The sequence below is a fragment of the Echeneis naucrates genome, chromosome 6 (genome assembly GCF_900963305.1).
Source record: "Echeneis naucrates chromosome 6, fEcheNa1.1, whole genome shotgun sequence".
Taxonomy (NCBI): Eukaryota; Metazoa; Chordata; class Actinopteri; order Carangiformes; family Echeneidae; genus Echeneis; species Echeneis naucrates.
Genome location: NC_042516.1, coordinates 9,210,375 through 9,235,226, shown reverse-complemented (window position 1 = coordinate 9,235,226; position 24,852 = coordinate 9,210,375). Strand labels below are relative to the sequence as shown.

Below are 24,852 nucleotides of genomic sequence, written 5' to 3'. Positions count from 1 at the left end.
CATTCGTTATTCAGTACTACTTTCTTTGACAGGACACACAGTGCTGCAGTTTGACAAAAAAAGAAAGAAAAGAGCAGAATGTGTGACAAGGAGAGATAGAGGGGAAGAAAAAAAGCACAAAGAGTTGGTGTAAAAGCCGACAGAGAAAGAGGAATTCTGTAAAGCCGGACAGAGAATTACTTCAAGAGACCGATGAGGATGAGACAGAAAGCAGTAGAGTAGAGAAAATGTCCAGTGAGCATTATTTGGAGATTTCACCTGTTCCCCTGCCTGCTTGTCTCATCTCCAGAGATTGAGCCAGCAGAGTCTATCCTCTGCAAGGCCACCGTGACTATAGCATTGTTACCTTTGATTTTCACATCTGACTCACCCAATATAAGAACATGTGCTATTTGAATGCTGTTGTTTCATTTATGATTGTTGCTGTTGGAAACTAATGCTAGAGCCAGTGCTGGAGCCAATCTCTGCTTCCATTTGGTGAAGGCGTGGTCACCCTGGACAGGTCACCAGTCCATCACAGGGCCGACACACAGAGACAGACAGAGACCAACAACCACTCACACTCAGACTTACAGACAATTTAGATTCACCAATTAAAATAAACATGCATGTCTATGGACGGTGGGAGGAAACCCATGCTGAGAACATCCAAACTCTGCACAGAAAGGCCCCAGGCCCCAGACCGAACCTGTGACCTTCTTATTGTGGCATAACAGCTAACCACTGTAACCACTATGCCACCATGCTGCCCAGCGCATGATCATATTACAGAATGTCAATGTTTGGACTTTTGTGGCTTGACATTATGTTTTCTTTTTTTTTTTTTATAAGATAAATAAATACATCATAGATATTATAAATGTAGTATGATCCTGTGAAATATTGTATGTGGCTCTACAGGAGCTGCTTTGCAGGCTGCCCTGCGAGAATTTTCAAAAAGACATGCTTGTGCTGCTTTAAGTTTTTCCAGCATTGTCTTCAAGTTACAGTAAGAGCACAACTGTGTGTAAATAACTAACTATAGAGATTACTTTTCAAAGTCAGTCACCCACCTTAGTTGAAAATATTCTATATCTCTTGAAATTAACATGATCAGAATGCATGACCATCAATTCAGGTGGACTGCCCAGGGTTGCCTGTTTGCATAATTAAGGTTTCCATCTACAGCAGCAAGATGAAAATCCCAATCAGAGGGCTGCCATAGGAAATCTGCATACAGCCATCTTCCCAGAAGAAGTGCTTTAATTACAGTTTAGCTCCAGGCCCAGAGCATCAAGCTAACTTTAGATATACCCACAGTTACACACACAGTTACACACACACACACACACACCAGGGGGAGAGAGCAATAAGCACAACCCACTGTATCTACAGAGGGCTCTCTGTGTGCCCTGAAGCAACACAAAGTAACCTGTAAGGGGGGGGGGACAGTTTTTATCCCTTGGGCTATGTTTTAGGGGAAATCTGTGCACAGATACTGTGTCTGCTCAACTAGGTATACTCCAGAGACCGTCAGGAGAGGTACCTTTTCCACAGTACGTTTAAAAGAAACCTGACATGTTTGTACAGTAGATGAGCCACAGGAAAATACAACAAAAACATACACATACATACATACAAAAATCTTTCTATATATGTATGATACGTTGTACAGTTAACGAATCCTTCAAATAATATAAGCATTTGAAAAATATTTTTAAAATGAGTTGATATCACAGAGAATCAAAGTTAACATTCAGACTCATACCTGCAGCGCTGCCTCTGCCTCCTCAAGAGCTGGCCGGGCAGCTTCCAGTTTCTCCTCAGCGATGGCCTTGTCAGCTGAGATGCTGTCCACAATAGCCTGAGCTTTGTCTTTCACTTTCTGCACTTCAACCTTAACTCGCTCTGCTGCCTGGGCCTTTACAGTCACCTCCTTCAACACCTAGAAATACACACAGTAAACACAAACAACAATCAATCAATCACTCTAATCTCAACGTTTATCCCTTTTTAGGAATCAACAAAAAAGGTTATGTTAATTCCTTCAACTTTTAATTTCAGTTTTTCAGTCAAAAAAAAAAAAACAAAAAACGTACACACCTCACATATATGAGACTCACAGCCATGTCAGCATAGACTTGACTGATACAACCACAATGAACCAGAAATATGGGAAATACAACACAAATACAATGTTCTTGAGGTAAATAATGTTCACAGGTCAATGTGAACATGCAAGCCAACTCTCCAGTGTTCCTCTGATTTCATTCAAAAACTAATTCATATCTAGTGTTAGTGACATGTTGACTAATTAAAAAGCATGTTCTGTGACCTACCATATCAGCCTTGTCATTTGCAACCTGGAGCTCCTTTTCTTTCACCTCCAGCTCTTTGCTGAGCGCTGCTACAGACTCTGATGCCTCCTTCAGTTTCTGTAGACCTGTGTTCATCCTAGACAGAAATATTAAACATAATCAGTTAAGCTGCTTACAATTTAAGCATACATCTTACTACAATTTGCCACAATATCTAATAGGCATCCTCACATTTACACCTGCGGTCCTGCTTCTTGTAAATATAAATAAAACACAAAAAGGAAGTGAATGGCATTATTATACATCTCGTTCTGACTGACATTCTGAATCATTGGTCCACTGGGCATCAGGTGGGGATAATACTTGCTTATTATTTTAGGGGAAAACATCTTTTCCTTCTTGGCTGCTTTCTATCTATCTTGCATCTGCTCAGAATTTTAGATATAGTGATTTCCCCTCAGGAGCTGCCATTAAATCTTGGGAGACTGAGGGAATAGCTGATGAGCTGACATGGGTTCAAAATCATGACAAAAAGGAAAACAATACAAAGCACATCTGTAACCCCTGACGACAACATGCATTTTGATAATGTGTCACTATCATTACCTAGTTCATGACTACTGACTAATATAATTACTGATGTGGTACCGCAGGTTGACCACGCAGAGGGACTCACAAGTCTTATAAAATCCATTTCTATCATTTCTAGGCATTCATTTCCAACCCATTTTCACTGATATCTTGCAAACATGAAGTAAGTCACTCACCTCTGCAGCTTTACCATTTGAAAGGGATGTAGAAATTTTAGGCCAAGGTGGAATTAAAGCTGGCAAAGAGCTGCACTGGGCTATCATTGAAATCATACCAATTATCTAAATGTGTCCTCTTGAGTCCGATTACCTGTTGGCAAGGGTCTGGACTTCAGACCTCTTCTCCTTGTAAATGGTCTTGTAGCCGTGAATGAAAGACAGGTAGGACTTCGGTGTGACGTGGGTGGAGCGTCGGTATCTGGATTGATAAGATATTGAATTGGGTTAATTTTATGTCATTTTAAAATGATGGAGACTCTTCTGCGCAACTATTTATGTTGTGATTAACATGGCTTTTATGCTGAAAGATTTTCAAGAGCATCTTTCTGCTGTTAGCTGTCTAATGAAGTCATATACCAAATACATCTACCTCTGGAAGTAGTCCACACATTTCTCTGCCACACCATCCTGGAATGAGCCCATACACTGAACAACCTCACTTTTCACCTGTGGTGAGCAATCAATGTCATAGATGGAGAGGAAATGCTCCGAAACTGAGGGACAGAAAGATAGCGGAGGAAGAAAAAGAGTCAGAAAAACAGAAAGGAATTAGTTGGAGGGGGGGAAAAAAGGAAATTAGCCACAGACAGCAATTGTAAACGTATCTCAGGTTATTTACTGTAAAACACAATGACACAGTTTAAAAAAAAAAAAATCTACATTATTGTTTTCTTGACTAGGTCAATAAGGAAAACTGGCTTTTGCAGATTTATTACTATAGGAGCTGTGCCATAATGCAGAGTAATTCAACAAACTTGAGTGGAAACAGAAGGAAAGAGCAGTGGGTGATAATTGGGGGGAAAAAAAAAAAAAAAAAAAATCACAACCAATTCTCTAAAAGCAAACCAACAGTTCCTGACAGATGTGCTGAAAAAGATTTTTCTCAACAAAATAAGATGCACCAAATTACAGTTGCTGAAATTATGATCTACTGCATACAAATGTAATTAAAGGAAAGCATTACTGAAGGCAACAACATTTAAAAAGGCAACGGTGACAACTGTATTGATGCTAATGGGATATTCAATTTCTTCATCTCATTCAAGTACACAAACCCGGAAAATTAGAAAACTTTGTTTCAGCTTTCAGTAATGAGAAAGCACAAGAATGACAAAGTTAACAAGGTAACCAAGAAATAAATGTTTTAATATCCAAGTTTAGTACAAATATGTGTACATGTGTATCGTATATGGTATAAATCATGGGCAACAAATGTCAGGCATAAACCATAAATAAATATTAAATAAAATTTGTCTGCGACGTGTACCTGCTACAAGAGCGTCCTTTGGCCAGCGACTGAACCAGTCCATGGTGCAGCCAGATATCAGTGCTGGAAACTTTAATGCTCGGGTGCGGAACTTTTCTCCAACGGGTGAGAAACAAAGAACCACATGAAGATTATGTCGGACTCGTGACATGAAATACTCATACAAGTTTTCATTGGTTGGCGGTCTCCTGGGAAACTCTCGCTTCATGACAGGGATGAGATCACTGAGGATTTCGTCAATCTCATCACGAGCAAATAAGTTGGACACCTGAGAACAAAAATACACAACCATTCATGTCATAAAGTCTTGATCAATGAGCAACATATCTATTTGTGTGTGTGTGTGTGTGTGTGTGAGTACACCAATACAGTTATTAATATATTAATATTATAAATAAATAAATATTATTTATTAATATAATAAATATTATTATAAAATAGTGACACAAACATAATAAAAACTGATTTTCAGAGAGGGACAATGAGGAAAAAAAGCTCTCCTGGTAACTGATCTTCTTATCTGAAGAGATAATCTAAAATCTCCCACTAGCTTTTGATTGGCTACATAATTTCCTTGTGTGAATTTCCTTTACCACAATAGTATTCTTAATTTGGTTGAATAGCTGCATTTTATTTCAGGATAGAAGATGATTTAAATCTGTATTTTATTTTATGATCGATTGGTTTGGCACAGAGCCACAGGCACTTCTGGAGGCTGTCCTCAAGCTTGCTTTATTATTTTAGCTTCATGGTGACAAAAATAAATAAATACATAAATAAATAAATAAAATAAAGTTGCTATCTGAGGTGTTGTAGTCAGAAGCACCATGTCTCTAACCATCTGCTGGTTTATCTCAGATTAATAACAACCTCACACTCCTTTTGGCTCTCATTTCTGTCACAATGGTAACTGTCTCACACATTCACTCATCCACAAACACAGCACACAAACCTCTCACGTGAAAGAAATAACACATGAACACAGACACCACTCTCCCAACTTCTACCTCCCCCCTCCGATAAAGCTGCTGCTGCTTAAATTTTCATCCAGCCAGGGGGGTTAAAAAAGAGAAAACAGATAGACAGTTTAGAGAGCAAAAAAAAAGAAAATGAAGAATGGATAAAAATAAAAAAGGAGGTAAAGGATTGACGTAGATGGGATATAAAATTTTAAATATCTAGACATGAAGAAAAGCAGGGACTGACTCAAATAAAAAAGTAAGGGCACACAATGGGCTGCGTAAAATAAGCAGCCCATAATGTTGATGAACTGACTTGCCCTACATTAATAAATATTGAATTTAAATGAAACAGAGAAAAATGTTTTACAATTTTCAATTTCTTTGACAAGTTTCACTGTAGATGGAAGATAAAGCACAGCAATTTATATACTTTCAAGGATCTGCTGATCATTGAGGCGGAGGCTGCTGAGGCTGTCAAATAGAGGTGGAAGAACAAATTGATTCTTGGATGCCTCATGTTTTTTTTTTCTTGAGGTCATTTCTATAAGAAAAATCATAATCAGAAATTTAAAACTCAATCCTTGCCTATAACAGCTTTATAAGATGGGCCTTAGAACCCAACTAGCGCCTCCTAGTGTTGAAAGCATTTTGGCTTCTATGAAGACACAGGGAAAAGAGACCTGGACAAAAACTTATTTCTTTGCAAAACTGAGAAGTATGTCGACAAGTGTAACCTTCCAGTTGACAAAATCTTCTTGTGTCGTTATTATTAAAAGATAATGGAAGTATATTCACATATTTATTTTCATTATGGATCATTAGAAATATAAACTATATTTCAAAAGTAGCACATAGCCACACTTATTTGAAAACAAAACATAACAAAAAGACAACTCAGAAAATGGCTGCTATTGTTGACTGTAAATGGTTTTAAAAAGATGATAAAGGTCACAGTTGGTTGCTGTGCTTGTATTAAAATCATTGCAACCCCTCATACTGTACACATGGATGGAAAAGTGAAAACTAAGCGGGGGTAAGATACTACATATAGTCCGGCATGTGTGTAAAATCAATATTAGGTCACTTATAAATGTAAAGCTCTGCTCAAATATAAGTAGATAAAGAAGAGAAAGACAGAAAGTGAAAAAAAAAAAAAACAGTATACATTTAGAGAAAGAGACATTACAATTTTAGCCTGACTGAATTAAGATAAACTGCACTACTCATAGTCCATATTCAGACTTTGCGTTAACTCTTCTGTGTGTGGTGCAGCTCTCTGGTATCACAGTTGTGTAATGCTTATTTCAGCATAGGAAAATATAACTGATTTTTATAGAAATATCAATAGTCAAAGCTTGGTCAACAACCACATCTAAACGTTGGGTTGCCTTTTTGAGAAAGACCAGGGTTTCAAACCCTAACCCTCTGACACAAACCTGCTGATTTGGTGGATCGACAGCTATACAACCTTTTGATTAAACAGTGAAGTTGTCTTTTTCCTGTACTGAAATTGAGATAATGTACTTTTTAAATCCCTGATACATCTCATTCACACATTGATAACTCTTTAATTCACATTAAGTGTAAAACAAATAGACAGACATTTTGTTTTTGTTTTTATGTGCACTTCCAACCTCTCCAGATGACAGGACGTTGTTCATGTATTCAAGGAAAGACTCTTCTTTGATTTCGTTGTCAGTGAAGATGAAACTGATGCCTTTCCCATGCTGGCCAGCTGTTCTGTATAAACCCTTCAAGTCATCCATCAGGTTGGCTGTGTTGTAAGAGCTGGCAGAAAACAGGATGCATAAGATAAAAATATATACACCGCCTCCCCCTTCTACTGTTTATTCCAAACAAAACTAAGAGAGAAGGAAAATGGTGTGTGTGTGTGTGTGTGAGTGACTCTGGAAAATTTTGACTAGAAGAGAAAAAAAACATAAATTTGACCTGTCAGGGGTGCATTACTGTGGCGAGTAACATTTCAGAGGTTTGTTATGTGTTATAATGACATTAATCTCTATTAAATCAAATCTCAAATATGTTAACCTCTATCACAACACAGATTTAATCTACAATAATCTACAACCACTAGTTACACTACTACACTGTCAGTGTCAACTGTGTGTTAATACAGACAGTTGGATTTTCAAGCAGCATTTGGTTTTATTAGTTAACGCAGCAACTGATCTGTAGATTGAGCGAAAAAAGCTATTTCCTTTTCCCAATTTCAAATGCGCCTCCATCTTTTTCTGTTTGTGCATCAATCTGAATGATTTATGATGATAGAAATGAAAAATAAGCAAGACTGTAAAAGTGGAAGATTAATGGGCTGAATACATTTGGAATACGGAAAATGTGAAAGAAAGACAAAATAAAAATCTACCAAGAGAATAACTGAGTTTGGATAGCAGAATTGAAAAGGGATAGATATGTGAGTACTTCACATTGCAGAGATAAGACAAGAATTGTATACTGTATACCTGTAAAAGGCAACAGCAAGTAAGTGTTCGAATGTTAGAGAAAAGGGACAGCAATGAAATATGCAATGCAGGGAGACGTATCATCGGGAAACATGGGGTTCATTCATATTAATTCAGGAAAATTAAAGAGGAGAAAGGGAAAATGATGGCAATAAATGTACACAGGGCCCAAGAGAGGAAAAACATTTCAGTTGAGAGAGAGAGAGAAAGATCAGGGTGTGACACAAAAATGAGCAGTGGAAAAATGACAGTTGACTCAAAATGAGTAACGGCACTAAAAAGCAATTCATAGAAGAGGATATTGCTTCACAAAGAATGAAACAATATCATCAGAGCTGCTAAAATATTGGACAGTAAATATTAAACTGATGAAGTGTTAATGCATGTTCATTAAAGCTCCTGAAAGATGAATCTTTCTCAAATGTCAAACTGAGCCAGAATGCATTTATACAGATGAAGTGACACGTGGACCATCAAGAAGATTTGTTGTCAATACAACAAATTTAATTGCAAAGCATATTAAAGTGCAAATGACAGGACATATTGAATTTTGAAGGGTTGAAACTTGTCTTTTCCAACTGTGTGGTGAATTAACTTAAGAACAATTGACAGATAGTTGAATTGCAGCAACACCTATGATCTGGTTATGGAATATAGAGAAAAGATAATTGCTTTGCATACAGTATGTGCGTGTATCCACCTCAAATACTGAGCATTACCGTGTGAGAGTGATCTGGAAAGTCCGGTACCCAGCTATGAATGAGGCCAGTCTGGTCAGGCTCTGTTTGCCTGAGCCCCCAACACCCACCAACAAGGCATTCCCCCCCGGTGTTCGGATTATTCTTGACACCTGAGCAAAGAAATCCAGACATAGACAAAAAAATAAAATAATAAAATAAAATCAATAAATGTATTCATTATGTGCATATATGTTTTTGTGTCAGAAACATAATAAGAATAAAATAAGCAAGCAAGAGAAAGAATTGCAATTTGTGAGATGTGAGTTTGTCAATGTGAGCAAGCTTCAGAAAGCTTCAGAAATCAATTTCTCCTAAAGTAAAACTGGACTCTTTTGAGCTTTGAGGCTGTTCCGAAATATCTGCACACTGAAAAACCTTGACCAATTTAATAAAAAAACCAAAAACAAAAAAAACCAAACCAAAACAAAACACATATTTGCAGAATATGCCTAAATAACTCCATGTGGTGTGCCAGTGGTGTGTCCAGTAAATGTGCTTGGAAAAGTTCAGGGCTCTGTCTGGGTTTGTTTTGAAGTGCATGAAATCTACGTATTTTACAACACTTATTGTTCTATTATGCCCTAGTGATGTGGCTAAAACATTCCCGTAGAGTACCTTGACCAGATGAATCATCGCATCCTGAAAGAAGACCATGTCCATCCCAGTACCTCTGATGTTCTCATTGTAATGGCTAAGGAACAGGTTCAGGCGGTCTTTTAAACACTCAAATGATTCGACTGGCTCATAAACCTTGGGCAAATCCAGGTCTGTTCCTTCTGACTCCTCTGTCATGAAAGAACATTTTAAAATAATCACAATATAAACGGCAAAGCAATTGCATTTTTTACAGAAGAACAACAACATTGCTGACATTTTTTTCCATTCTTGGCTATAGAAGTTTCATGTTGATTAATTTCATACCTGTAGCCTCAGGTGAGTCTCGGAGGAAGTCGACAAAGTATCTGTCCACTCCATAGTCCACCAGTTTTTTGTGCTCTTCGCCAAACTCTTCTTCTACCAGCTTTGCCAAAGTTTGGTCAAACCAATCTACATCCTCAGGCATGGTAAATCTGTCGGCTATCACACGTTTGCACTCGTGCTTCCACAACACCAGCAACACCTGGGAATTATTTCTTTCATAAGTGCTCCCCTTCAGTCTACTAAGGTGAAAAACCTTGCGATGAGAAAAATCTCTCTACACACCAGAATGACAGGTGAAGAATGGTACATATTCAGTGTTTACTGGAACAATTGCATGTATTTGAGGACAAGGTTGTTGCAAAAACTTGCATGAAGGACAGACAATGGACCATTTGTTCATGTTGAAATTCAATAGACTAAACACTGACTGATTTATTGATTGCATGAATCTGGACATAGAATATCACACCTTCATATGAAAGGCTGGGAGAGTCACATTTATTAAGATTTAATACCTCAGTATTTTCCTTCTATATGTGCTTTAGCGTATTCAAGCCTAATCCTTTGTAGCCAAAGTCTTCTGAGCTAAACTGGCTGCCTCAGCAACAATGTTAAGAAAGCCTGAAGTAGAAGATATATTGCATTTTATTCTATTATTTGGTGAGACCAGAAACCAACAGAGACTTAGTTCTCAGCAACAATTGAGTTTGCAATGCCAGAAACTTCAAATGTCCGTACATTTTTCTCTCATTTCATTCTTACCAACCAAAAATGTGTATTTTTTGCAAATATTATTGCACGATAACATTATATCATGAAGTCACATAGTACCCTCCTCTACTAAAATGCTGTGATCATTAAGCACACTGCACTGTTCTACTCTATTACATAATACATATACATAATACATACATAACACTCCATATATTTCTCCCCATGGTGTTTACACATACACATAAACAGACATCAAGGGGAACTCAAGTTAAAGCACTGTGATTATCAAATCTGCCATGTGAACCATGTTTCTTAATTATATAACTCTTAATTACATAACATTTTAAAACTCAAGACACAGCCCTGCTCATTAAATGAATGTAAACACTGCTTAAAACTTCTCACCTGGATGGAGTTGACCACCTCAGCAGTGGTAATGAGCATGCCTTGCCAAACCCTGGATAGATCCCTCAGGTTGAAGATGTAGTGAAATTTGGCAGGAGTTGGAAGCATCCTGACCTTGGTCAACTGCCAGAGATGGCGGGTAAGCGACACCAGGCGGGGCACGGCGTCCCGGACCTCCTCAATGAAACCATGGCGTGCACAGAAGTGGCCCTCACCTATCACTCCTGTATAATATTAGTAAGTAGATGGATTTTTGTTCATTTGAAAACAGGAGCGACAAAAACAGCTATGATACGTAGTGTGTCCTTTGATTAAAATTTAATAGCACATTTTCAGTGTATTGTTGTAGCAATAGATAATAAAATATAAGAAAGTTTGATGAGTTATTGTAGTTAATTGCAAATAAAATGTTTTCATGTCCATGTCTTGCTGAAGTATTAGTAGTTTTATCATTTTTATTTTACTATCTCTGGTAGCATTGACAGTGGATTGATTGTTTAAAAAAAAACAAAAAACAAAAACAAAAAAAACACACAATGGGTGAGGATTTTACTTCTCCATTACACTGTCTTTACCCACCAAATATCTTGTCTATGGAAGAGTTTGAGGGGAGAGTACAATTAAAGATGGTGAATTGTCTTTTCAGTCTCTGTGGGATGTCATTCCGGCCTCCTCCTGGATGGATCATAGCTGCCAGAAACTGAACATCTACAATATTGGTGAACTCTCCTGGTTTCTCCAGATTGTAGAACCCATTCTGCTCCATCAGCTGCCGGACTATCTCATTAGTCACCTATGATGAAGGGAAACAAAGCAGGGGCTTAAACCAAGAAGATGCTTAACAAGGTACAGAAATGGTTGCTGTTAGCATCAGTTCATTTAATGTTGTAATTTGATTAAATCATCAAAAAATGTCAAACCACAGAAAAGTTCTATTCAATAAAAACTACTTGAAATTAATAATGCAAGATTAAATCATCGTTTGTGGTTTTTCTTCCTCAAAGACTACAGTACAGAACATCCCTGAGGCCTGGCCTCAATATATGCTCCAACCTGGCACGGTGATAAATTTATGTCCAACATTTTTTCTAATATTCCAAATGCTGCTGATCATCAAATAATAATTGGAGGTGATTTTAACCAGGTCCAGGACCCAAGCACGAACTGAGGCTGAATCTAAACTTATACCTAGGATTAGGTCAGATTCTCATGGCACCACAACCAATCCCACCGCTATTAACATGTGTTTATAGACTACTACTCTAAACTGTACTTCTCCGAAACCTCTCTATGTGACTGGGTAGGCCCAAACCCCCTTGACCTGCTCACGTACCCTCAAATCGACCCAGCGGTTGCTACTGACCTAGGTGCACCTATCACAGTCTCTGAGGTTGAAGTTGCAATCAGCACTCTACAGAGTAATAAAGGACCAGGACTTGATGGTTACGCCACTGAATTTTACAAGAGCTATTCTGCAACTCTTGCCCCAATAATTGTTAGGGTTTTCAATGGCGCCCAGGTAAAGGGCCTGTTTCTACCCACAATGTCAGAGGCTTCAATTACACTGCTATGAAAAAAGGCCAAAGATCAGCTTCTTCGCAGTAGCTATAGACTGATCTCCCTCTTGAACGCAGATTTTAAAATACTAGCGAAAGTCCTAGCAGGCTGCCTCTAGAGAGTCATATCGACCCTCATCAATCCTGACCAGACTGGCTTCACCTCTGGGAGACATTTATCTTCAAACACAAGCAGGTTACTTAATATTCTCTATTCTCCCCTGAACTTGTTTTGTTTTTAGAGTGGAGATGCCTTTTTATGTTCTTGATAAATTTGGCCTCAGCCTTGAATTTATGGATTGGATAAAACTTCTCTATACTTTTTCTGTAGCCTGTAACAGTATGACGCACCCGACAGGGTTGTACCCTTTCCCCACCATTGTTTGCCTTGGCAGTCGAACCCCTGGTCATTTGGCTGGGGAGTGGGAATGGGTTTGAGGGTGTCACATGCCAACAAAAGCTTCACAAAATCTCCTTTTATGCTAATGATCTTTTGTTATACATCTCCTACCCTGCGTCCAGTCTCCCTATAATTTTAGATATTTTTGAGAAATTTGGAAAGTACTCTGGTTACAAACTTAATTTGGGAAGAAGTGATTACATACCAATTAACTCTGCCGCTGACCTTCTCCCTCATGATCTCCTCCCCTTTAGGAAGGCTACAGGTGGTCTTAAGTAGTTCTTCAATGTAAAATTCTACATAGAGCCTATCTTAATAATGCCAAGCTGGCCAAAATCTACTCTGACAGAACAGACTCCTGTAACAGATGTGGGAAGGCTCTTGCTGACTTTGTGCACATGTTTTTGTCTTGCCCTAAATTATCAGAATTTTGGGCAGCAATATTTGAAATAATTAGTAAAGCAACAGGCCAAATCATATTATTCAAACCCCTCTTTGGACTGTACTCTTAACGCAGTGTGCCTCAGTCTACACGAAAAATCATTGCATTCACCACACTACTTACTACACTACTACTGCGAAGACTCATTCTTCTAAAATGGTCACCCCCCTCCCCCGACTCATAATGAATGGTTTATAGACGTACCGCAGTGCATTACACTAGAGATGATTAGGCTCTCCTTGAAAGGTTCCTCAAGCAGTTTCTATAAGATGTGGCAGCCCTTCCTCTCATACATTGACTCTCTGACCATTGTAGCAGAAATGAACTGAGCCCCACCCCTTTCCTTTTCTTTTGTTTTTCCTTATTCGTGTGTCTGTTTATTTGCTCTCTGGTCAATGTTAATATATGTAAATAGAAATATATTTTTCTGCTTAGTATTTATAATCTGTTTGTTCTATACAAAAACCAATAGAGAAAGTTTGGACAAAGACAACATTCATTTAAATATGTGGAAATACTAAAGGACAGGTTGTCACTGATCGAAGTGATCCCAAACCTGGTCTCCCCATTCATTGATGACAGGCATGTTGATATCATCTATGAAAATGGACATTTTCTTTCCTGCAGGGGGTCCATACGTGGTCCCCATCCTCTTATCCACATAGCTCTCAACTGTCCTCTAAAAAGGGAAACAGGGGGAGCAAGGAAAAAAAAAAAAAAACACATGTGGACAAAAAAAGATAAAATGTGAGGGGAAGAGAAAGACAGATGGCCAATCTATTAAGTTCCATTTAGACATAATCTGTTCTGACAGCTTGATCAATATGCAGCTTAGCCATGTACAGAAAGAAGACAGTGTTCCTTCCTCAAGTCTGCACATGATTCATCAGACCAGACATTGATCAATAAGTCTTCCCAGGTTCATGGTAATCCTTGACAAGTTAATGCAGACATAGAGTATCTACAATCAGATTAAACTGCAAAAAGTGTCACAATGAGCTGTGGAATCCAAACAAATTAAGTAGGTTGTGAAGAGAAAGTTCTGTTTTACCTGGAAAATGAGGGGTGTGGTAGCAGAGGAGAAGTTGAGACTCTTGCCCATGTGGGTATCTGCATCATACTTCAACATATAACCCTTGATGATAACGGTCTTGGCTGTTCCTTGCTCTCCAATCAGCAAAACAGCCTGGAAAAACATGGAGATTTTTATTAGGCCTAAGCTTCCTATATGAACAAAATCTGTATGCTAACATTTCAAAACACAATTTCCAGTTATTAATAATTTAAAAGTAAATCTGAACTGAATGACCTGACAAGATTGATATTTGGTAAACAGATAAACCAGGCCCTGTGAATATAGACCTTCAGTTTATGTGAATCTCAAAGGAATTGTCATGCTTCTCTAAACCTTACTGGGAAAAAATAACTGACTCCACTCAGCTGAATGGGATTAATGTGACCCTGGATTTTTTTAGTTATTTTTTTTCTTGTTTGTTGCTGGCTGTTGCTGTCCTTGTTGCCTGCTTGTTTATTATCTAGTGTAATTTGTAAAGCAATTTTCTTATACATATCTTATATTAAAACAGTCAAGATGGGCAAAGTTGAATACATTTTATTTTGTCATGAAATAAGAATTTCCACCACAAATAACTTCTGAATGGCTAAGAGACATCACAGGACAAATGTGTGCACTGTGATTTGAATACAGGCACCAAAAAGAGAGATAGCATAACGAGACATTTTTCAATCAGCCTTAATATGCTTGTTTGAAAAGGGTGTAATGTTTGCACAAGATGGCTGAAAATAACACAATATTTCAATGCCTTAATTTACTGATCAGCGATTAGTGATCACGTCCAATTATTAATTCATTATTAGATTCATTATTATGGATGATTTTTGACTCCTGGGAACTCCTGGGATTTAAACTAGTGTAATGCTACGATTAAAGATCTTAGAAACTGGGATGAGAAAACTCAACTGCAAATTATTGTTAATGGTAAATCCTGTGGTAATATATATATATATATATATATATATACACACACACACACACATACTGTATATACACATATATATACACACACACACATAAAATCAGCCTTTATTAACATTAAACATAATGAAATAACTTTTTTTTTTTATCTGTACATTTTGTACACACTCTGGAAAAAAGCTAATTAAGCGCACCCAATAAAAATGAAAAGAGCTTCCAGAATGAGTGGAATTAAAAGAGATCTCATCGACACCACAAACCATTTCTTTAGAAGCACACCAGCATACAGAGGTTCCCCACTTTCCGCTTGTGGCGCTATGACTCATTATGTAAACACATGCACAGAGGCACACAAAGACAATATGATGAATGACATGTTGTGGAGCATTCTATGGGCTTTTAAGCGGAATACTGACCACATCATTTTAATTTTGGTCTTTTAGTTGAGCCATGCTTCATCCAACTATTCTGCCATGTTATCCAAACAGGGCATAAATGAATCATTACATCGTGGATAGAGAATAAATAAAATTGGCTTTGACTTTATCATAGCCTTCACAAAATCAATGAAGAGGTAAATGTGTATGTATATATAAAATGTATGACACAATTGCTTTACACTACTTTATACTTTTACCAAGGACTGCCCCTGTTTATAAATGTAACCTTCTGCATCACATCATACCTTGCCCTGCTTGGCGATGGTCTGAATTAAGAAGTCTGTTCTAACATTGTCCACATTGGGGACCAAAATAGAGCTGTACTCTGGGGTGATGTCAGATGGATAAACATATTCCTCCACTCTGGTGCTCCAGTGGATCCAATGACCTTAAATAAAAAAATAAATAAATAAATAAAGCATCAACAGATAACCAATGGTGTTGAGATGAACACAAAAAATGATGCTTCCAGGTTATTTTCCAATTTGATAAATATGTTTACCTGCAATCAAAATGTGCAACAAGAGGTATGATGCCTCTGCTTGTCAAGGAATAGCTTTAATTTTCCCTGGCAGCTATTCAATAGGTGATAACATCTGTTTATCAATGTGTGCATACCATCTGCTGTGACATAGTAGTCAAACATGGTGTCCTCGCTGCCATGAGGAATGTCTGGCAAATTCAGATGGATACTGTCATTCCCTCTGAGCCAGATATCCATCTTTCTACGGTCGTCCAGTTCAAGTAGGGCTCCAATGCTCCACATGAGCGCAAAGACATATAGCCGCTCCAAGTACTCTCTGGATAAGTCACCACACTGTTCCTGGAGATTAGAACCATTATACCCATGTACTTTTAAAACAATTAATATTAGAGAAGACAGGGACACAGGGTGAGGAGAAAGAAACATAAAAAAGTTTTTATCAAATTGTGTTAGCATCAACACAAAAAAAGGCCTATGTGTAACACAACAGGGCAATGCTAATTTTACCAGGCTCTCAAAAATTGTGCAAAAGTGAAGGAAAAAAAAAAACAAATCTCATCTAAAATAAGGCTACTGAGCCACTGAGCAATTGATGTGTGATCTAATTATGGCAGGCCAACACTACTTAAGGTGTAATGATACCTATTTTGTTCCTAAAAAAGGAACAAAATCCAAAATGTATTATTTGGAGTTAATGCTTTTATGCCCTCATTGCAAAAATTGGGCATAATTATGGCTTTTATACTTCTGCTAGTGGCATCAATTAGCTTCCATTCTATTTTTCTGTGTGATTAATTGTCATCTATTTATGTAAATTTCATCTTTCACCGCAACAGTCATTTTTGTCTTGGCAGGATGAATCAGCTTCACCATGAAATATACACTAATGGTGTACGAGTGCAGTCAGAACATTTTAACCTTACCTTAGGTGGCATGAGTCCCTGTAGCATGTTGATGCACTGCATGATGACAAAGGCCTCTAGCATATCCATCTTGAACTCCAAAGACTGCACACTGAAGCGGTAGAGCTCAGAAAAAGAGGAAGAGAAGAGCTCCCTCAGCACATCTGACTCCTGAGGGGACCGTTTCTTCAACCAGCCCTGAGAGAAGCGAGCATATCACTGCAGTCAGTTAAGATTATATGAATTACATTAGTTTCAAACTGCTGAACCTCATGAGGCCTGGGAACTGTTTATGTATTGGTTCTGTGGCCCAGTTATATCCTGCTTATTTATAGCACAGAAGTGAATTCCTCTAAACTATTCTTCCTGCAGAATGAAATAGCCATGCCCACTTCTGGACTATTTAGAAGCAATATGGCTTAATTTCAGTATTTTTAATTTTCAATGAGGACCTTTGGACAGAAACTGTGTCTTTGATGTCCAAATCCTTTACCAAACTCCAATAGTTATCAAAGGAATTCCCCTTGTAGTTAGATGTTATGAAGCAGTTAATTTTACTACATACATCATACAAGAAATTATCATAATAAAAACAATTTGTTTTTATACAATAGTGGAGTAAAAAAATCATTTTGTTTATTCACCTCAAGTATGGGGCTCCAGCTGAGCACAGAGGAGCTCATGAACACCATCCCATTGCGTGAGACAGTGGCTGGAGAGGCATTGTCAATATTATGTGGCTCAAAAACCACCTTACAATTAGGAGCCATGGGTATACGGTCTCCATTCGCCAGTGTAAGAGTTCTGTTGTCATCCAACACAGAGTTTAGGTTCTCAATCCAAATGGCATCAACTGGTCCATCCAGAACTATCCAAATGTGCTCTCCTGGGAGAGAAAACAGTGTTTTTGTTTGGTTTCATATGGATGAAAAAGGTGAACTACTGCTTTGACCTAAAATCCTAAATTAAAAGGCCTCTGAATATTCCATTGATACATAGAATACATTGTGCAACTGTTTCTTTTTTTTTTTTTTTGCAATATACTTGCTGATATGTACTGGGTTTTCAATAGGAAAAAAATTATCAGTTTGTAGGGAACATCAGACCTGTAATTTATCAGTTATATTATTACTGGCCATAAATATAATTCCAATCTAGTTGCTATTCAGCTAAAATAACTGGAATCAAAGTGCCAATACAAGACCAACTATTAAAGGAATAAACTCCAAATCAAGAAATTGATCAGGATAGATTATACAGCGATGCTGTCATTAATATATCAGGTTCTTTTTGAACACAGTATTGTATTAACCACAGTATTGAGATTACTGTGATCCTATGCTATGCTCTGCTCTGCGAGCACTGACCCAAATTCACTGCTAAATAAATGGACTCACAGTTTGAAGAGTCAAAAATAATTAAATATAATTATGACTTGCTTTTATTCACATGAGCCATTAGCACAATTTTACATGATTTATTAAAATAGACAATACTTGGAAATGTACCTGAAAATGGTAAATGCACCTGTATTATACTATATTCTCTGGGGGCTTTTATTTTTCTAGTAGAATATGTCAGTTGTAGGCCTGTCATTCACATCCTGTCACAGCACCTTTCTGCATTGGATTACTGTCTGTAAACAGCATGAACCACAAACAGCTGCACAAAGGCAATTTAGAAATATAAGGAATGTATCGTGTTCAAAGATATGCATAGTAGGATTAACTGAACACATCAGATGCATATTTTGACACATAAAAGCAAGCGCATAATGTGCATTCAGCCCAATGCACACATGCATTATTAATGAAGTGTGTAGGCATAGGACTGAGCAGAAAGATAAAACAGCTGTTGGTGCTGCTTTTAACTATGGAAGCAAGGAAGTCCCAAGATATTTAAAGTTCTCTGCAATGTGATTGTAAGCTGGTTTCCTCAAAGTTCTCATAGGAAAATAATCTAAATCAATGATTTTTATTCGTACCAATGAATTATTTCAAGATCCATTTCTGAAAACAGCAGCGACTCAGTCGCCAGGACTGATGACTGATATTTTATTTCATTCTCATATTAACTTAGCAGGAAGGATTCTGCCATGAAACATTTGTGTTGTATTTTTTGAGTTGCCCAATATAATTTCACTAACACAAAGTTGTAACACTTCAACAAATGTTAATTTAGTCACTTGTATGTTAAACTCCATTAATATCAGCACATTGCACCAAAAATTAAATCAATACTAAGTAATTAACTTCTCTGACCTTTCTTTGCCCTCAGTGTTTTCCTCCACAGTGTTGAGAAGATACCATCAGTCCAGTCGTTTGTGGCCACATCCAGGCGACCAAACATCTGAGGAGCTGTGATGGCTTTGGGGTTCATACGCATCTCTCTGTGGGGCTGACCACAATCTGAAAATAAAGGGAGGTATTGCGTGCACAATCAATTTATTTCAAGAAAAGGATGCAAATGAAGAGCAATTTCAACAATGATTTATGATGTGTCATCTGTGAGTCTAACAGCAGAAAAGAGACAGTAAACTTATATAATAATAGACTTGCATGTATACTTGTGTATGGGAGTGATATGCAGTTTGGCCAAAGCGGAAATTTACTAGTAATTTTACACCCACTTGGTAAACAATGTAAACACTCAGCTAAAACATTCGTCATGCTTCCGTACCTATATAGCTGTGCAAAAATTTGATGCACAAAAGGTAAACTGACAATGCTTTGTAAAATAATGGAAAGTAGGGCTGAAACGATTCCTCAAATAATTTGAGTACCTCGATTACAAAAATGATCGAGGAATTTCCTCTGCCTCAAGGAATCATTTAAATTTTGCAGAGCATAGTATTTCAATGGGACTACAGGTGTCTCGTGTCACTCTCCGTGTGCCAGCAAACACAAGCAAATGCCCAAAAGCTGCTGTGTGGTAGGGCGATCTACTAACAGGGTAAAGAATCCTGATCTAATTAATTTTAAGTGTGACTGCAGCACCAGGCAAATTTACTTATAATGGCAGACAAGTAAGTATTCTGCAATAGTTCTTCAGTGGGTTTAAACTGTCTCAGTGTTATCTATCTCTAATTCCAAGTTGATGAAATATTCAGAGCAGGGCTCTGTGGGGGTCAGACTCCTCGCTCCTTTTATCTCTGAAGATAGTTCTTTGACTCAAGCTGTATGCTGAGGGTCAATGTCTAATGCTGTAGAATGAATCTGGAACAGATCAGCTGCCTTCCTGACGGTGTTGCGTGCTGGATAGCATGCAAACTCTATAATACCTGTGTGCACAAAATCCTACCCGTCATAGCTCTCATCAGTGTGTGTATACATGTTGTTTTTCCAGCTCCGCTGGGCCCCAAGGCCATCATGCCATGTCGGACCCTCTGGGTTTCAAACAGCTGGATTATCTTCAGCTTCCAGGGTGGGTGACTGATAAGACCTGCATCCTCAACCTGATATAGCATATTTATAGTAAATTAATCTGCAGCACTGTTATATTTCCCATACTAAGCATCTACATACACCAATGTACACATAAATACAGAGACATGATCTGAATTGATACTGTTTGGACAGCATATAGCATATGGAGACAAGACAAGTGTAGATTAATGGAGAGATGATAGTACAAAACAGACTACAGCCTGAAGACCCAATATTTAACTGTACTACTTGTATTTTCTTCTGCACTGATTTCCACAGTTACTTAGGCCAGGCCCTTAACAAGTAGTGACAGACATCATGCATAACCCATCAGTTGTTGTAGCTTGAGGCATTTAAGAATGACATTGAAGACCTGAAGAAAGAAGGGTTTTATAATCCCTCAGTCATCTACTTAACTTCACCTTTTTTCCCTTTTTTCTCCACCCTGTTTTCATCGGGTCCCATTCCGCTCTCTCACTGTACATTTCTCCCATAAACAAACTCGTTCTTCACTCCCTCCTACCTGTTTGTCAATGGCAACCTCTAGCTCAGGGTAGCCTGCTTTATCAAGTTGGATTCCCGGGAAAAGGTCCTCAATCAAGCTCAGAAAAAGTGGCTCATCCTCATCAATCTAACAAATACACAAATGCATACAGGGTGAGCCAAGCTAGCAAAAATCCAAACTGAGAATAATTCATCATAAATCTGATTCAAATTGTATGTCATCATGACTCTTTTATGTCATCAAATCAACTTGAAATACAAGGACATACATACAATTTGAAACAGAGTCATACAGTCATACAGAGTCATGTGAGATTCATATATATACATATATATACATATACATATATATATGTGCAATTATCTAATATTCTTGTGAAAATATAGAATTTGGGTTGACTATTCTATTCCTTTTTTCATTTTCCATTTTCTATTCTCAATTTACCAGTTTGGAGAGATTCATGTCCCTGAGGACCCTCATGACGATGGTGGACTCTGTGTCACTTGGGTTTGCTCGCTTGGCTGCTCCCAGCGTCCGCAGCACTGACAGGATGTTCCGTAGGCCAAAGTCATAATGAACCTGGTCAGTCAGGAAAAAACATTTTAGATTTTACTTTGACAACACTGGATTCCTCTAAGTGAGTTTTCATACCACCCCTTCCGCTGTTCTCCTTTTGCCAAAAACTATAAACCTTTAGTTTTTCCACTATAACTCATTAAATAATAATGCAGGTGATAAGACAAAGAATGAGTTTCCACTCATATTTCCACATGAGGCTCAAATAGTGACTTAATAACTTTGATTTAAGGATTACACACACGCACACATGCTTTTATTTCTCTTAAGAATATCACTGAGACGTGACTAAATCTGACCTTTTCAAAGCTTTTGTCCCCAAATGGCCAATTAGCTATTACATGAGGGATATAATACTACAACTAAAGTCACTCATTGCATGAAAAACTTTATTTTCTCCACTAAAAATTGTGCTCTTGATGGTGGTTCGGAAATGAGCACAAGTGCACCTTGTGTTATAAATAACCCTAACCCAAACCCAAACTTTTAAATGCATGGCTAAAATACGACATTTACTCAAAAAGGTAAAGGGAAAGATGAAAATATTAAAATTTAAAGATTTTCCAATCAGATCTCTTCCAGCATTTTTTTTTTTTTTACCTGTTTGGAAAGTTGCTCCTCACACAGCTTGTAGAGAGTGAAGAACTTGCGGGCAAGCTCTATGTTGTCTATAAAGCCGCAACTCGCCAGTTTTACTCTAATAATGATCTGACGGTCAGGAACCATCATGGCCACTGAGCGGAAGTTGATCTTCAGGTTCTCTGGAAGCTCCTGGCGACCTGCATAACCTGGATTCTGATTATTCAGAAAAAGACTCTTAAATAAGACGGAAAAGGGAACAATTACATGCTAATTATGAAGAAATAATGCACACTGCAATACATAAAATATTTAGAACCTGTGCTACAGAGGAACAAACAAAAAAGCAGGTGCATGAAAACTGTAAAATTTATAACAAATGTATAATCACAAACTATAAAAATGTTGATTATCATTAAAATTTACAGAAAGCATTATCCTTCAGTGACGTCACACAGTAAGATAAAGAGAAATGATTCCTCTCCACACATGCTGGAGTTATTTCACTCTTCTGTTTAAAGACTTGCCTTTGGAGGCTGTTATTACTATTACTGGATGAAGAGTACAGTAATGAACACTGACTAATGGTAATTAACTGACTGACCCTTGTCCTGAATATTAGACACATTGGCTTGTGTGTGTAGTACTGTTGTGCTACTGACCATGGTGAGGAAGATTCCAAACTCTGGGTTCATATCCACATTATCTCCATCAGTGAAGACAAAGCTTTTTCGACGTTCCTTCTTGCAGGTGAGAACTATTGCAATCTGCTGGGCGGCTACTGACAAGACAGGCAGGTTGATGCGGTTGAACTCGTCGAAACAGCCCCAGGAGCCTGACTGAGCCAGACCTGGAGACCAGATACATGCAATTTTGTGGTCAATTAGAAATATTCAAAATACCCAAATGTCCTTTTTCAGTTATTTACGTAACATAAAAGCACCAATTTACTCTGTGACCTTTACCTTTGAATATTCTTCCCAAGCCTCTGAAGTCCATCTGGTCAGAACAGTTAAAGACCACAACGTACTTTCCCAGACAGCGACCCATGTCTTTTATGGTTTCAGTCTTGCCTAAAAAGCAAAAAGAAGTTTTGTCACTTTCTACAATGACTACAGCCATTTAAATGCTGACAGAAATAGATCATTCTCACATTAAAACACCAAAACTAATGCTAATCCTTTGATCTGTGAAAAGTAACAACCCCTCTTCCACCATGTCTCAAGATCAGTGCAGGAAATATCCCACAGACCAGGTTAGAAATCCTTGCTGCAACAGGACCACAGACAGAGAGGAACATATGCAGTCGGCAAAATCTTTTGAACACTATGTCAATTACAATTAACATCATTACAGTACTGCCACACTAGTGACATGCATGCAAAACATTGTGTTCAGTTCCATCAGCTATTATATTGCATTCTAAATGTCTGGGGTCCAGCAAAACTAAACAAAACTGTATTTTTCTTTAGTTTTCATGTTGATTTTTTTCCAGGCCTACCTGTTCCTGCTGGGCCAGCAGGGGCTCCACCCATACTCATACCGAGAGCCTGGGCTAAGGTGATGTAGCACCTGAAAATACACACACACACAAACTTCAATATGATTTCATAGGCATAGAAGGTTAAGAATTAAATTTCTGACAAAGCGCTTGTCATTCCCTTCACATTTGATTTCTCACACAATGAAAGTAATGTGGTATGATCATTCAGGCAGCCTAGATGCCAGGTAGAGGAAGAGAGGGCTGCTCATGAAGCCAATGGAGTTTCAGCTTCTTGCTCAGCGACCCTTGGTTAGAGAGGTGACTGACAATAGGACCTGAAATTGGCCCTGGCTAAGTTCTGCCTTTTTACTGAAAAGATGGTCTGTACCTCATTCTAAAACTGTGCATGCAATAATTTTTGTGTACTGTAGAGGATAAAGAACAAATAAATGATTTATTATCTACTGCTTTTCAATAGATTGTCCGCTGGATTATTTTCCAATCATCATTGTTCCTGCTTTCATGTGGCATCAGTTCCACATTTACTCATTTTTGGAGGTGAGGCAGTGGTAGAGAGAATAAAGGACAGATTAAGTGAGAGAATCAGAAAAAACAATCAGTGATTGAAAGAAAACAGCAAAATACATCATAGCTAAAGACAGTGAATCAGATAATGTTTCAGGCATGAAAAGGAGGCAGGGAAAATACAAGGCTACCCTGCTGCCTTTAGCCAGAAGGGCAGCATGCCACCTCTTTGTAGAGATGCTGTCTGATGTCAGCTGATGTCAGATGTTACAGTGACCAATTCTACTGTCAAAGAGACAACCGTTACTAACAGTTGCTAACCTTGAGCTGCATCAGTTTTTCTTCTTTTCAATGAAAAACTAATCGTTTGTTTCCTGCATCATCACAGAGGACATAACAGTGCCTTAACATATTCCGAATAGCTGCATACATATTAGCTCATCAGCAAATAGTTGTCTTTCACATATTTGCTGGCTGATGTAAGAGCATTTTGGCAGCCAGTAATTATTCCAAAATTTTGTTATCTTTCTTCAAACTGTACAAAAAACAAGTGGTCATAAAAATATTGGCCTTTTTTAACATGTACAAAGAATATAAATGTATCTGTTTACCTTTTCATACTGATCTCTGGCCAGCACAGTCAAAAAGATTGATTATCATTTAACCTTTGTCTTGTGTGTCAGTGTGTTATTTTTTCCTTGTGTCCTTATGTGTGGACCTATACCTGTCAGTCAACGGTGTAATGACAAGCCTTTCAGTGCAGCCCAAGAATTCATTCTGGTAGACAAAGCCCACATCTGTAATGTTGATGATCATCTTGTCTGAATCCTCATTGAAGTAGAAACGGCACTGCTTCAGCCACTCAAAGTCGTTGGGGCTTTTGATGTGCAGCCGGCACTGGATGGAGTAAGGGTGAGGGTGAGAGGAGGGACGAGGAAAAG

General features: G+C 38.0%; 1 protein-coding gene across 3 annotated transcripts in view; it reads right to left on the bottom strand.

Moving 5' to 3' along the window:
* The window catches only part of dnah5 (dynein, axonemal, heavy chain 5), a 79,199-nt gene that overhangs the window by 27,073 nt on the left and 27,274 nt on the right, over positions 1-24,852 (bottom strand). For all 3 annotated transcript variants that reach the window (XM_029503497.1, XM_029503499.1, XM_029503498.1), the window contains exons 39-64: positions 24,636-24,808; positions 23,405-23,475; positions 22,869-22,976; positions 22,566-22,753; positions 21,925-22,119; positions 21,193-21,327; positions 20,767-20,874; positions 20,119-20,272; positions 19,080-19,226; positions 17,463-17,704; positions 16,840-17,016; positions 16,051-16,255; positions 15,678-15,820; positions 14,048-14,182; positions 13,553-13,675; positions 11,178-11,391; positions 10,599-10,822; positions 9,480-9,678; positions 9,174-9,343; positions 8,538-8,668; positions 6,970-7,123; positions 4,374-4,641; positions 3,477-3,600; positions 3,198-3,305; positions 2,319-2,433; positions 1,748-1,924 (exon numbers count right to left, since the gene is read on the bottom strand). In XM_029503497.1, the coding sequence (XP_029359357.1) occupies positions 1,748-1,924; positions 2,319-2,433; positions 3,198-3,305; positions 3,477-3,600; positions 4,374-4,641; positions 6,970-7,123; positions 8,538-8,668; positions 9,174-9,343; positions 9,480-9,678; positions 10,599-10,822; positions 11,178-11,391; positions 13,553-13,675; positions 14,048-14,182; positions 15,678-15,820; positions 16,051-16,255; positions 16,840-17,016; positions 17,463-17,704; positions 19,080-19,226; positions 20,119-20,272; positions 20,767-20,874; positions 21,193-21,327; positions 21,925-22,119; positions 22,566-22,753; positions 22,869-22,976; positions 23,405-23,475; positions 24,636-24,808 (4,188 nt within the window). The remainder of the gene's footprint in view (positions 1-1,747; positions 1,925-2,318; positions 2,434-3,197; positions 3,306-3,476; positions 3,601-4,373; positions 4,642-6,969; positions 7,124-8,537; positions 8,669-9,173; positions 9,344-9,479; positions 9,679-10,598; positions 10,823-11,177; positions 11,392-13,552; positions 13,676-14,047; positions 14,183-15,677; positions 15,821-16,050; positions 16,256-16,839; positions 17,017-17,462; positions 17,705-19,079; positions 19,227-20,118; positions 20,273-20,766; positions 20,875-21,192; positions 21,328-21,924; positions 22,120-22,565; positions 22,754-22,868; positions 22,977-23,404; positions 23,476-24,635; positions 24,809-24,852) is intronic.